General features: G+C 36.1%; 1 protein-coding gene across 5 annotated transcripts in view; it reads left to right on the top strand.

Annotated features, from left to right (window-relative positions):
• The window catches only part of LOC124364393 (structural maintenance of chromosomes protein 2-like), a 97,134-nt gene that overhangs the window by 34,937 nt on the left and 48,547 nt on the right, over positions 1-13,650 (top strand). For all 5 annotated transcript variants that reach the window (XM_046819835.1, XM_046819830.1, XM_046819831.1 and 2 more), the window contains one exon: positions 12,572-12,703. In XM_046819835.1, coding sequence (XP_046675791.1) covers positions 12,572-12,703 — 132 coding nt within the window. The remainder of the gene's footprint in view (positions 1-12,571; positions 12,704-13,650) is intronic.

Below are 13,650 nucleotides of genomic sequence, written 5' to 3'. Positions count from 1 at the left end.
TCTTAAAAAAAAAACCGGTTTTATCATAACTTTTTTGTTAGGGTAGAAAGAGCAGGCTTATTTTTACGTAGAAGGAGAAGGGTTGGAAAGATAACTCCTCTCTTTCTTTACAGAGCATTAGAATAATTACTTGAGATATTCCATGTCCACAGGGCACTTGGAAAAACAGAGAAATAACTCCAGGATTTATTCCAATCAAAATACTGTAACAGATTTGAATATTAGCCTTGTCAATATTATATTGTGTGTATTATATTGAATATGTATTATAGTCTGAAATAGAAGCTAATTGGATTGACTCCTGGAAATACTGCAGTTGTGAGCTATTCGAGCAAAGGGTCAAACCAATACAGGTTAAAGTAGTTCTGTGTAAACATATATGAATATTGGTGCCTCACGTTGTTGCATCAATTTAAGTAGTTCAGTTTATTGAAGAAGAAGTAGTTGAAATTTATTGGTGTCTCACGTTGTGGCAATTGATGTAGTTCGGTTGGCAGGTAACAGCTAACTGGCCTTCATGGGAATTCTACTCAAGATGCTTGCTTACTATAACGTGACTTTGGCAACCAATGAATATGTTCTTTTATGGCATGAGATATTTAACTGTGGAATTGTTTCTTTACGTCTTAAATAAAAGTAGATATTGTTATATAGATTTAGATTACTATTTCTTATTCATTAAAGTAAATTATTGTTTGTTTTTATTTGTTATAATTTTTTTAAATAGTCTTCATTACAATACACAGTGTTTATATACCAAATGCTTTATGGTTCATATGAATACATTACTCAATTTCCCACCAATACTAGTTATTGTTAATATAAATTTAAATTAATATCCCTCATACATTAGTATAAATTATTGTTTATTTTTAATTTGTTACATATTTATTAAAGTAATATGATCCGTTAGAAGTTGACAGAAAAACACGGCACAAAAGGATTGATAATGTATCACTTGGCAAATTCAGTTAGTTATATTGTACAATTAGGTAACCCCTTAACAGTTTTATTTTTCTACCTAAATTTGTTGTTTTACAATTTTTTCTGCTTCTTACAGAGACAGGTTTTGTAGAGTTTTTATCAAAAAAGTTATTTTTAGCGTCTTTTGAGCTTTGTTATTTTTTAGTTATTGTCTACTAAATAACAGTCCGTGTCCATGTCATTATCATACAAACTAAGGCCAGTCGGCTATTTGTGCATAGGATATTTCTATGGTACATTAAACATTAAAAATAAAACCATAACATACCCCAGGTTACATGCAACAACACACAATAGCTATCTGCACTGTGTGAGTACAACGAACTCACGAAGGTGTAAACTCTCATAAAAGAGGACCAAGGAAGTGCTGACATCTAGTAGAAAACGCCAGAAATACTTGTCTAACATCCAGTTTTCGTAGGAGTGCTTCTTGCACAATATATATTAGACAACAGAATAAAACAGGAAAAATATAACATATTACGGCAGCAGCACACTTTTACATAATTGCTATAAACGTAGCATTACATTAAAAACCGTGATAGGGTTATGCTTGGTTTTGGAATGAGAAAAACATTTAGCATTATGAACGTTAATAGAGGAACGCTTAAAATCAGGAACGAAATAGAGATTCCAGATTTATAAATAAATGAATGAAAGGATGTGTCCCTACATCGTTGAGTAACTTTAATGAGAAAAAAAATCATTCTTGAAAATAATGAAGGGTATCAAAGTGGATTTGGTAGACTTGCTTACAGGGTAATATTTAAAAGAGTGGTCTTGTGTTAGTAAAGATGTTAACTAAATAAGAACTGTGTCAACAGTTCTTTGATTGAAGCAAATATGTTGCCCAGACATCTACAAATTAGTCACGGTATGCGTTATAACTACAATAGGATGTGTCGTCTGGCATTTAAATACGAGGTCTGTCTGAAAATTATCTGACCTGTGTTCATATTTTCGCATTGGTGCTATTTTTCGTCATCCGGACCAAGGCATCCTTCGATGTAGTTCCCATTTGATTGAACCACATTCTCCCAGCGGTGCTTCCACATCTTAAAGCAGTCTTCGTACATAGATTTTGGAATGGCTTTCAGCTCACGTGTCGCAGTAGTTTGAATCGTCTTGATGTTATCAAACCGCTTTCCTTTGAGCGCCAATTTCAATTTTAGGAACATCCAAAAGTCGTATGTAGCTATGCTGGAACTGTACCAAAGCTGGTAAAGCTGTGCAATCAATTGACAATCACTTTCAATTGTAAGTCACACACACTCGAAGTTTTCCAATATTGTTGTCAGTGAAGGTCGGCCAGAATGAGGGTAAATGATAACAAATATGTGGCCATTTTTAAACCGCTTATACCATTCTTTGATCCGTGTTGTAGCCATACTTTCATCCCCAAAGGGCTTCTGTCATTTCAGTTGTCTCCTTAGAACTCGTGCCTAGATTAAAGCAAAATTTGATGCAAATTTCGTTGATCAATCAGTTCTACCTGTAATTTTCAACATTACACAAACACAACGAATTGAAAAAACACGTGAGACATAAACACGCTGTGCGTGACCTGATGTATTCAGCCAGAAGCTACGGCATTCAGGTAGTTTGTGAGGGACAGGGTATGTAGTTACATTCATACCCTGCATAGACTGCTCTGGCACGAAGATATAAACACAGGTCGGATATGTTTTGGACAGACCTTGTATACGCCTCCAGCACTTTAGGGATTAATCGAGGATTTACTTTCATCCCCTGCAAACTCCAACAAATAGTGTTATTATATTACAAAAATTATATTTTCCTTGTAATACCAGGTATTCCACCATTTACATATTATCATGCCAGATGTGCCTTAGTTGAGAACCTGACCATATGGCATGACTGGATTGAGATACAGGTGCTACCAAAGATAATGTGGAAGTCTTTTGTCTATGAATGGTTATCGGAGCTGTTTAGTGTACATTGGCTGACATGAGTAACCACAGTAAATGGAGTTTGTCAGAGGGGAACAGCAACCGTCTTGTATCAAGATGTTTTTAACTGCTCAACATCTTGCAAATGGGCATTATTTATTATGGATGTAGTGAAACAACCTTGATGTGTTGGTAGGGGTTGGTAGACCTGCTCAGCCTTGCAAGTCTACTTATTTTTATGCTCCGTGATTGTTGTATATTTTAAACTGTTATAGTTATTATTTTGTTCACGGAAGTTTTTTAATTTATTAATAAGTGTCAAAGGAGAACATTCCAAGTTGCCAAAGAAAACGACACGCAGCTGTAAGTAGTGTATGTCAGTCTCGTCACTAACATACTTGGAGCGGAGAAGGAAAGTCTGTAGCGGCCTGTCAGACGGAACGGCAAGCGGGACTACTGCGCATCTGCAAGGCACAGCTGGCGCTACCAACATCGCCGCACTAGTTGTCCCACTATTAACCTTCGTCACGCCCGAGCCTGCTGTACTACACTCTGCTGCTACGGTGGATTTTATCTTGCGCCTTCAATAAATTGACGCAACCTACCAACATCTGAGCTCTACTTAAATTGCCGCTTAACTTGAAGGCATCTGTATAGACTATATATTTTATGTCTTACATTTTTCAGTATTGAAGCCTTGTTATTTGTAGTTGTTCGTTGTTGTTGTTAGGTTTTAAGTATTGTTTTGTTTTATATGTTTATAACTATATTATTGTTGCTATTTTATGTTACATTTTAAATTAATTTATTTTATTTATTGACTATTTTAATATTTTATTAAAATATATTTATTATTATTTATTATTAGATTAGGTTAGATATTTTATTGTTTTGACATTTGTATAGAAGATTTAATTTTATTTTATTGATTTTATTTTATTTTGTATCCTGTGAGAAACAGACCAGTTGAGTTAATTTGGTTTTTTTTTTATCGGCCTTAAATTTGACTAAAGTTATTATTGGCAATGGATAGCTTTATATTTGACAGCGCTAATTTTAAGGATGATGCTAGTACGTTAGTTTCTGAATTTTGTATTCAGCTAGATAAACTTGTATCAAATTGTGATTATGACTGCAATGAATTGATTAATGGAGCTTCTGGCGTTGTTTTGAAGTTTGATGACGTCTGCGGACAGCTGAATGACGTGTGTGGTAAATATGAGTGCTTGAAAGAAGAACTGGACTATTTGAGTGCACAGAGGGATGTAGAAAGGAATTCTCACCGTTCTGAATTAAATATCTCTCTTAGCAATAATGACCATTTAGTTAATGAAAAGAATACTTTAGAAGTTAAGATTAAGGACATTAGTAAAAAGTTGTCTAAGGCCGAAAATACAAATTCTCTGTTGAGAAATCTGCAAGCAGAACATGATAACATTGTAAATGACTATGAAACAGTTCAATGTGCTAATCGTAAGCTAATTGTAGAAAATAGCAGACTAAAAAAGTTGGTCGAAAAAAATGAAAGCATTTGTAATGTTTTAAAAGATAAGCTGCTAGTAAACACTAATAAGATTGTTCAACTTGAATCTTCATTGAAGGTTTTAAACAATAAATGGTTATCAGATGAAATTATAACTGATCATATCAGGTTACTGAATTCTGAAGTCACTAGAATTCAAAATGATATTTTGTTTGTTGATCCAACTTTGACGCAACTTCTCAAACTGCATAGTAGAACTTATGTAGATCAGGCTTTAAGTGACATGTCGTTTTATAACAAATCCTGGGTGTTTTTTGTATTAAACAATTGTGACCAAGGTCTTGAGCAGAATGGTGGGTCACACTGGAGCCTACTGCTCCTTGATAACACAACACGAACAGCAGTACACTACGACTCGGTGCGCGGCCTGAACGAGCGGCATGCTGCAGCGTTGCTTGTCAACCTTGGATTAGATAGTGTTCCAATAAGTGAGGGGCAGACTTTTCAGCAGACAGAGTCTTTTGAATGTGGTGTTCACGTTCTTGTTAACGCTCGGCTGTTGCTCGGTCAGGTGTGCGACCGATTCGCATTGACTCACAACACACTGCATCACACTGACACCTCTGAGACACATGGTAGTACTAATGCCACTCTTGTACCAAGTTCTCAAAGTAGTAATAATTCTAGGTCAAATTTGGCAAATGATAAAGTGTGGAAAGTTGTGAAAGGTAAAAAATGTGCCAGGCGAAACTTAAATCCGAATAAACATAATCAAGTACCTTGTAAAAATAGATTTGTAGTTTTAAGTAACCACACTTCTGTTACTGAGTCAGTTGTTAAGGTTGTTAAGAGCTCTTCAGGTGTATGGAGTGAAAATTCTGGTCATGTAAAATGCAAGGAAAAACGTAAAACAGACTCTTTGAAAAGCAAAGATAAAAGAAACCCCTCTAAAAATAAGAGTAAAATAAATGTTGAAAGTAGTAGTTGTACAGTAGGCCTAAATAATGCAATGGTTTTGAGTGGTTTGTGTGCCACTGATGACATGTTACCGGCTGTAGAATGTGCAGGCCAGACTACTCTGGAGGACAATCACTCTCTCAAACCCGTTGAGCAAAGTAATGCTGATTATTTGCTTATAGGTGATTCAATTCTCCGATATTCGGGGAAGCTTTGTAAGGAAAATGGTTGTACTGTTAGGGTACACCCTGGGGCGAAAATCAAAGATGTAAAAAATAAGTTGATGGGTTTCTTGCAGCACCAACCTAAAATAATTCATTTTCATGTAGGAACCAATAACTTGCCTTTGAAATATAACGGTGGTGCTGGGTACAATGGGGGATGTGGCAAGCGCGAGGCATTGCACTTTATGGCGGACCTGTTATACACAACACGAATCCGTTTTCCAAACAGTGTTGTTTTAGTTGACAACATTTTGCCAAGGTCTGACATAAGTGGAACTGCATTAGCACAATTTAATGAGCAGTTGGAGCTGATGTCTGGAAACTTTGGTGTCGTTTTCTTGAACTGGAATCAGCTGGTGCGAAGGTACCATCTTGCTCGGGATGGCAGACACCTTAACAGAAAGGGGGTGTCTGTGTTTGGAGCAGCACTTTTGAATGTCTACGAGCAGCTTACATCCTGTGAAATGGCTTCGGATGGGGTTTTGTCTAGCGCTGAAAGCGCTGTGACGAGTGGTGTGCTTCCAGTTGATGTTGTCGGAGGTTGCTTGTTGAAACCTGTGGCTGACGGTGTAGACGCCGTAACGAGGGGTGAGCTTGAGGTGGATGATGTTGAAGTTGGGTTGCTGGAAACTGTAGTTGATGGTGTTGAAGCCGTATTGAATGTTGAACTTCCGGTTGACAGTGACAAATCTGGCTTGCCGAGACTTGTGGATGATGGGAATGTGGTGCAGTCAAAAAACGGATATGTAAACTTGATAAATTTATCAGGATAGCACATCTAAATATGAACTCTCTTTCCACGGGCTTCGAAGAGATGCGTGCCGTGGTAGAGGATTTAAACCTGGATGTTTTTGATGTTTCGGAAACTTGGCTGAATGAAAGTAAATCTTCTGATGAGTTTGCGATGAGTGGATATTCATTGTTTAGGAGCGACAGAAAGGGAAATGCAGTTGCCTCCAGAGGTGGTGGAGTGGCACTATATGTGAAGAACTGCCTACAATTTTCGCTGAAATCACTTCAATTTGAAGATTGTAATTTTCCAGAGCATATTTGTGGAATATTGAAGTGTAAAAGTGAATCTTTCTGTATTTGCATTATCTACAGACCGGGAGATATGCCTTACACTTGTCTAGAGCCCGCTCTCCACTTTGTATTTTATGATATGGCCCAGTACGCAGATAATATTGTTGTAATGGGTTACTTGAATATTAACTTGTTAGATTTATCATCCCCAGAGACCCGCTTTGCAAATAAACTCTTTAAGAGCCTTGAGGTGACTCAGTTGGTTAAAGTTGCTACAAGGGTTACTAAAACCTGTGCAACTTTGATTGATCACATTATTGTAAATAGCAATGTTAAATACGTACAGTGTGACGTCGTGGATATGTCAACCATCTATGACTCAAGAGGTGTTCGAGTATCTGATCACAAGATGACATATGTTGATATAAAAACAAAAAAATCAAGAAGGCCTCCTAGATTTGTTACTTATCGTGACTTCTCCCGATTTGACATTGACAAGATGATACATTGTACGTCCAGTATTAGGTGGGAAGATGCTATGTCTATGAACAATGTAGATGACATTCTAGATTTTATTAATTCTGCTATTATTCAAGTTTTTAATGAAAATGCACCTCTAGTACATAAGAGTGACCAGAAAGAAATCTCCATGGAGAAATAAACAAATCATTCAACTGACCATAGAAAAAGATTATTATAAGAAGAAAATGCTATCTACAGGAAATGAAACTTGTAAAAAAACATATTGTAAGGTTAGAAATATGCTCAACAATGAAATAAGACGATCAAAACAAAATTATTTTAGAACTGAAATGGAGAAATGTAAAAGCTCTAGAGACTTTTGGACTAAAATAAGGACAAGTGGTGTCACTGATCCATTCGATCCAGCCATACCCAACTTTGTAAAAGATTTGGAAGAAATCAATAAGTATTTCGTTAGTATGGGCTTAGGTATCATGGCAAATGATGATTGCGTACAGTTCTATGAAAGAAACAAATCAGAGAGTGTCACTTGTGATTTCTATTTCAGGAGTGTTACAAGGAGAGAAGTGCAGGAGGCTTTGAATAGCATCACATCAGAGGCAGTTGGAGCTGATGGCATATCAATAAAAATGATTAAAATGATAAGTCCGTATTGTATTGATGCCATAACACATTTAGCTAACCAGTCATTGGCCACTTCCACTTTTCCGGATGCATGGAAGGAGGCAATTGTACTGCCTCTTCCCAAAGTCAAAGCACCTTCATCTGTGTCCGAGCTGCGTCCAATTTCGGTATTGCCTGCCCTGTCGAAAGATAATGGAGAAGCTGGTTGTTTCACAAATGGTACAATTTCTGGAGTCGGAGAATATCCTTCCAGCCTTACAGTCTGGGTTCAGGAAGGACCATAGTACTGCAACTGCGCTTTTGCTCGTTTGTGACGAGTTGCTTCACGCAAAGGCGGATAAGAAAGCATCTCTTCTTGCAATGCTGGACTTTTCACATGCATTCGACTCAATAGACCACAGGATGTTGTTGGCTGTCATGCATTTTTATGGTTTTCGACCAGAGGTGGTTTCTTGGTTTGATTCCTATTTGGTGAATAGGAGACAAAAGGTTAAAATTGGGATGGATTTCTCCTCATCTTTAAGTAGAGTTGCTGGTGTTCCACAGGGAAGTTGCCTTGGGCCCATTCTATTCACCCTGTTTTCCGCCACTATGGGTTCAGACTTGCAACATAGTCGCTTGTATTCATACGCCGATGATGCTCAACTGTGTGTTTCATATGAAGCCGGAAGAGCTGACTCAGCAGTTTCCATTTTGAATGCTGACTTAAGCATTGTCCATGATTGGTCTGAGAGGCATGGGATTAAACTGAACAAGGAAAAGTGTAGTGTGTTGTCGATTCCTTCCAATGTGGGTTCGGAGACAGTGGGTGAGGTGTTGCTTGGCAGTGTCAGACTGAAGGAGTGTGAATCCTCAAAGCTCTTGGGCCTCATGCTTGATAGTGGCCTCACACTATCTGGTCATGTAAGTGCTGTTTGTCGGCGAACACTTGGTCGACTGAGAATGCTATACAAGCATAGGCACATGTTTCCTAGAGAGACCAGGCTTCGCCTTGTCCGGGCTCTTGTGCTCTCTGTGATCGATTATTGCCTCCCTGTCTATGGCAACATTGTGTCTAAAGGAGATTTAGAAAAATTACAGAGGGTCCAAAATATGTGTGTAAGGTATGTATGTGGTTTAAGAAGGTTTGACCATGTTTCGGAGGCTCGACGATCGCTGGGTTTGTTGACTGTAGCTGATACTTGTACCCTGCGCTCCTCATGCCTGGTTTACAGAAGCCTAACCACTGGCAGGCCGGGATATCTGAGAGAAAAACTAAAAAGCAGGTCTCAAGTCCGATCTCGCAGTACTAGACAGGATCAAGTGTTGGAGATGCCTCGCGTTCGCCGTGAATTTGAAAGAAAACGATTTGCGTACTTTGCTCCCAAATTATATAATGAACTGTCCTCCAGCGTAACAGGCCAGGGTGTATCTGAAACGACATACAAAGAAAATATATACAAGTATTTAATGTACAATACAAGGTGATATAGCCATATATAACTGTATGTCTAATATTATGTTTTATTTATTAATAACTATAAAATAAGCTTTTAATTTTTTAAGAACTATAATAAGACATGAGTCGTTTTGTAAACCAGCAATTATTGTTGAAAACCGCTCCAAAATAAAGTCCTTATTTATTTATGTGAAGATGGCTGGCAGTACAGAGACCAGATGCCCTAAGAAGATTGTTATTAAATATTGATTTATCAGAAGTAAGGGAAAGGTTTGTTCATCTGAAATCCGTAGTACAAAAATGTGGAGAGTGAATGATGTTTACTGAGTTTCATCCAGAAGTAGCGTTCAAATCGGTGCATTGTCATTTGACAGCTGTGGATGCTGGTTTAAAACCTCAATTTGATTGCACCTTAGGATACCAATATTCCATCCCAAGATATCAAACTTGACAAATTAGCTTCCCTAAACTCTTCAGCCAGGCAAAATATAGTTATAAATGTCATTTTCAAAAGTGGTCTTCCAGCAAAGCTTTTCTACAAGTTCCCAAGTAATCTTGGATTGGAAAGTAGTTGGTTGGTCGTGTTGCTGAGAAGGTCTGAAGTTTTGGCACCTAATAAAGGGAACATTGGACCTATAAAAGTGTTTAACCCCCCTATTCATGGTTTTAAACCCCCCCCCCCTGGAGTAGATCATTCAACCAGACAAGCATGTGGAGTCCCAAATATAATGTTGGAAATTTCTTTACAATCTGATGTGTCATACCCTGGAAGTCTATGTTGGGATTCATAGTCACCTTTTGAGTCATGGTTTCTATTATATTTATACACCACATTAAATATTTACGAGATACCAACTATGTATATTAGTATTTAACCTTTGGCCTCCAATGTCTCATTGATCAGGCCGAGAGGAACACCAAAAACACGTAGGACATTGATTAGAGGGCGAAAACCTCCAACATAAAATTGATCAGCCATTAAAATTTTACATATCAAAACATTTATTTATTAGCTTTTAAAATTGGTTTAGTCTGTTTTGGACGTATCTTGATGTAAATCAGACTGCATATGAACAATTACATTAAGTTGGTAGTGCTGATTAGGCTACCATGTCCCAATGTCTGTTTTTCGTTAGCAAAATTATTTAACGAATCTGGCTGGTATGCAGTAGAGTGAGTACAGTTTAAGACCTTCACTGCTGGTGTTCATTGAGTGAGACAGGCTACTATTAACCTTGCCTCTGTGCTTGAGGCATCTGCTGCAATCAACCAGTTAAAGTGGAAAATGTAAAAACAAGTACTTTTTCAAAGACTGTAAAAAAATATCCATCCTGTCCTGTCATTTGTGTGTGTTTATGTGTATTAAAAAGTGTCCATCCTAATCATACCCATTACAAATGTATATACTTCTTTGATAATATTTTTCTTTAACATCTATAAACTAAATTATTATTGGATTTTTCTACTTTTTAAAACAAAAACTCTAAAAATAACTGTTGGTAGTAGAAAAATTGCTATTGCTATCATAATATAATGTACTATCATGCAATAGCATATGAGTATCAACAAAGTTATATGCTACTGAAAAATATTTCTTGTAGTAATACACTTTTCTAATGTTAACGCATTCTAAGAAAGATAATGTCGACCTATTTTTCAAAATAGATTTCTAAAATTGTGTGAGGTACATGTAACAACTCTATAGAATTAAAATGCTTGCTTGGAAAATATATTTTTTTAGTACCGATTTGTGGTTCTTAAAATAAATTTTTATGTAAAAAATTGTTTACCTTTACCGTATTAAAAAGTTATATGTAATGTTTTGTTTATTTATATATACACATCCCACTAATATTATAAATGCGAAAGTTTGGATGTTCGCATGTTTACATGTTTGGAGGTTTGTCCTCGAATCACGCTGAAACTGCTTTACGGATTGTACTGAAATTTGGAACAGGTATAGCTTTTGGTCTGAATTAACACTTAGAGTGCTTTTTACCACCGATAACATATTCATTTTCACTAAGTAAAGTCGAATTCAAATTGAAAAATTAATTTGTTTACATTTGAATGTTATGATATTGGAGTGTTTTACATTGGATCCGGCAGGTTGCGCTACGACACGTAATATAAATTGAACTGATACTTAACAGCTATTAACACTTTCAGCTGAAGTTCATCAAAGAGACAGAAACATGTGTTTACATTTAAATCTTAGTAAATATTGAATTATTGTAAAGTGCTTAATCAGTAGTGTAATGAAGATTGCAAATACGAAGTTATTTAATTTTAAATTTAGATTGCACCAATGATCAATAATCCATCTAATACAATAGAAATGCTATTTATACGCTGTTTATAACAACTACCTTATTGTATAAAGCTGTGAATGTTTGCATATAACGTAATCTAATCTGGTTAGTTCCTTTAACATTGTGTATGGCCTTTTTACTGTAGTTATTGAAAAGCAAATGGAGATAACATTGCCCTAATACTTGAAGCATATACTCCTAATACATATTTAGTGATCGGTAAAAATATCAAAATCACTTAATCATCAAAATTTAACCTAAGTTAGATTCCGAAACCAACATATGAGACCATTGTTTTGGTTTGAGACCAGCATAAATCAATTGTGGAACTATAAATAGATTAGACCGGGGGTGAATTTTAACGACCAGAACAGACCCATATTGACCGCAGCAACTTTTTAGTTGTACGATACACTTTCATCATTGGGATAAAAAGGCTAACTCTTATTGTTACTGAAGCCATCGAAGTACTTCAATAAATTATCTTGGAATGTGGGAGGGAAATACTAATCTTAATAAAAACTGTTTCACTTTACGACTTCAGGATCCCAAACCTCTACTCTTTAAACTTAAATCTAAATTGGATCAGGATATTGGAATAGCTTTGAGTGACTATCGATTATCTCTAGACTGTTTATTATGTCATAGAAAAAAGAATACATAGAGATATTGTCCAGTTTTTCAACAAAAAATTGCGTGCGAAAGCCGCGGGGTAACTGCTAGTTGGCTATAAAAACACAAAAAGCCTTCGTAGTTGTGGATAATGCAGTTTCCTCGGGTAATGGCGATGTCGGGTCAGTTGGCAGCATTGGACGCTGGTGTCCTTATTAATATCAGATAGTTGTCAGTGTGATATCAGCATACATAATATCTTTCAATCAAAATCCAACAATAACTGAAAATAATATTTTTCCTCAGAGGGAATAGTTCCCAAAATGGATGTTGTGTCTAAAAAACCAAAATTTGAATCTTTTACAATCACAATACTTTGGGACTGGAAGTAGCAAAATAGCAGTCTTACATATTTTGATGATCATATTTGAGTCTGCCCAGTTGTTTAATTCACTATAAACTGGAAAGACTTTGTAAAATCAGTTTACAACACAAGTTTCTAATTGTGTTAATACCATTAGATAGACAGCCTGGACTTGTCACAGCAAGTTGAACACTGGAAGAAATGCCTAGTCAGACGGCAGTGTTTGCAGCAGAAGATCTGTGAGATTATCCAGTCCATTACGCAGATCATCTCTTCAGCAACAACTCAAGTAAGTTATTGTTATATGTGTATATGCGGAGGAAAGTACACACTGTCATCCTTACATAGAAGTTGGACCGTACAAAATGTAACCAAGGAAGTCCCTTCTGTTAGGAGTGACAAAAAACTCTCTTCCCTTTAAATAAACCCTCCCATCTACGATTTTAATAAATAAGCAGTACACATAGGTATGTATTTTGAATTGTTATATATTGTAAATAACAATGGTTTCTGTTCGTATGCTCCAACAAATGTTTTTGTTTTATCAGTTCTAATAGGTATAACACTAAAACAACTCTAACTCTCTAGAAATATTAGGTAATTTATCTTCCTAGGAAGTAAACATTATGTTTAGTCTAAAGAGAGTAAAGCTACTTTACATATCAGGTAGGTTCTGTTATCCTATTTTACTGTCTTTTGACCTGAAAATTGGATTTATGTTTTCTGGGTTGAATATTTCCACATTCTATCATCTAAACCCATAGCTCATTCCTGGTCATCCTGCTTGAAGAAACATGGATGGTGTCAGTGATTTAGCCCATTTCACTCAAAATATTTTGTGTATTTGCAATGTTGGATTTTAAATTTACTGGAAAAGGTTGACATCAACATTTTGCTAGCGCGTATTGACAAGACAACTAACAAATTACTAAAAATATGTATGTTCTCTTTACGCTTATAAACCGTACTAAATTTCCTGATACATTTCAACTAACCCTTAGAGGTCAAAGTAAGGATTCCTTAAATGTGGCATATTTAAAAAATTTGTGTGAAGTCGGTGATGGATTTGACAAGTCTTTGAAAGAACGCTGAAGTATAGATACTGGTTTTAAAGGTGTTTTGAAAAAGAATTATTAAATTGTAAGCTCTTTTTATATATTAAGACAACATATTTAAGCAAATAAAAATTGCAAATTATGTTTTTTATGAGATCACAGACAGCTTGTCTATAGTGTA

Source organism: Homalodisca vitripennis, chromosome 6 (assembly GCF_021130785.1).
Source record: "Homalodisca vitripennis isolate AUS2020 chromosome 6, UT_GWSS_2.1, whole genome shotgun sequence".
NCBI lineage: Eukaryota > Metazoa > Arthropoda > Insecta > Hemiptera > Cicadellidae > Homalodisca > Homalodisca vitripennis.
Note: the sequence above shows the minus strand (reverse complement) of the source record. Positions and strands in the feature narration are given on the sequence as shown.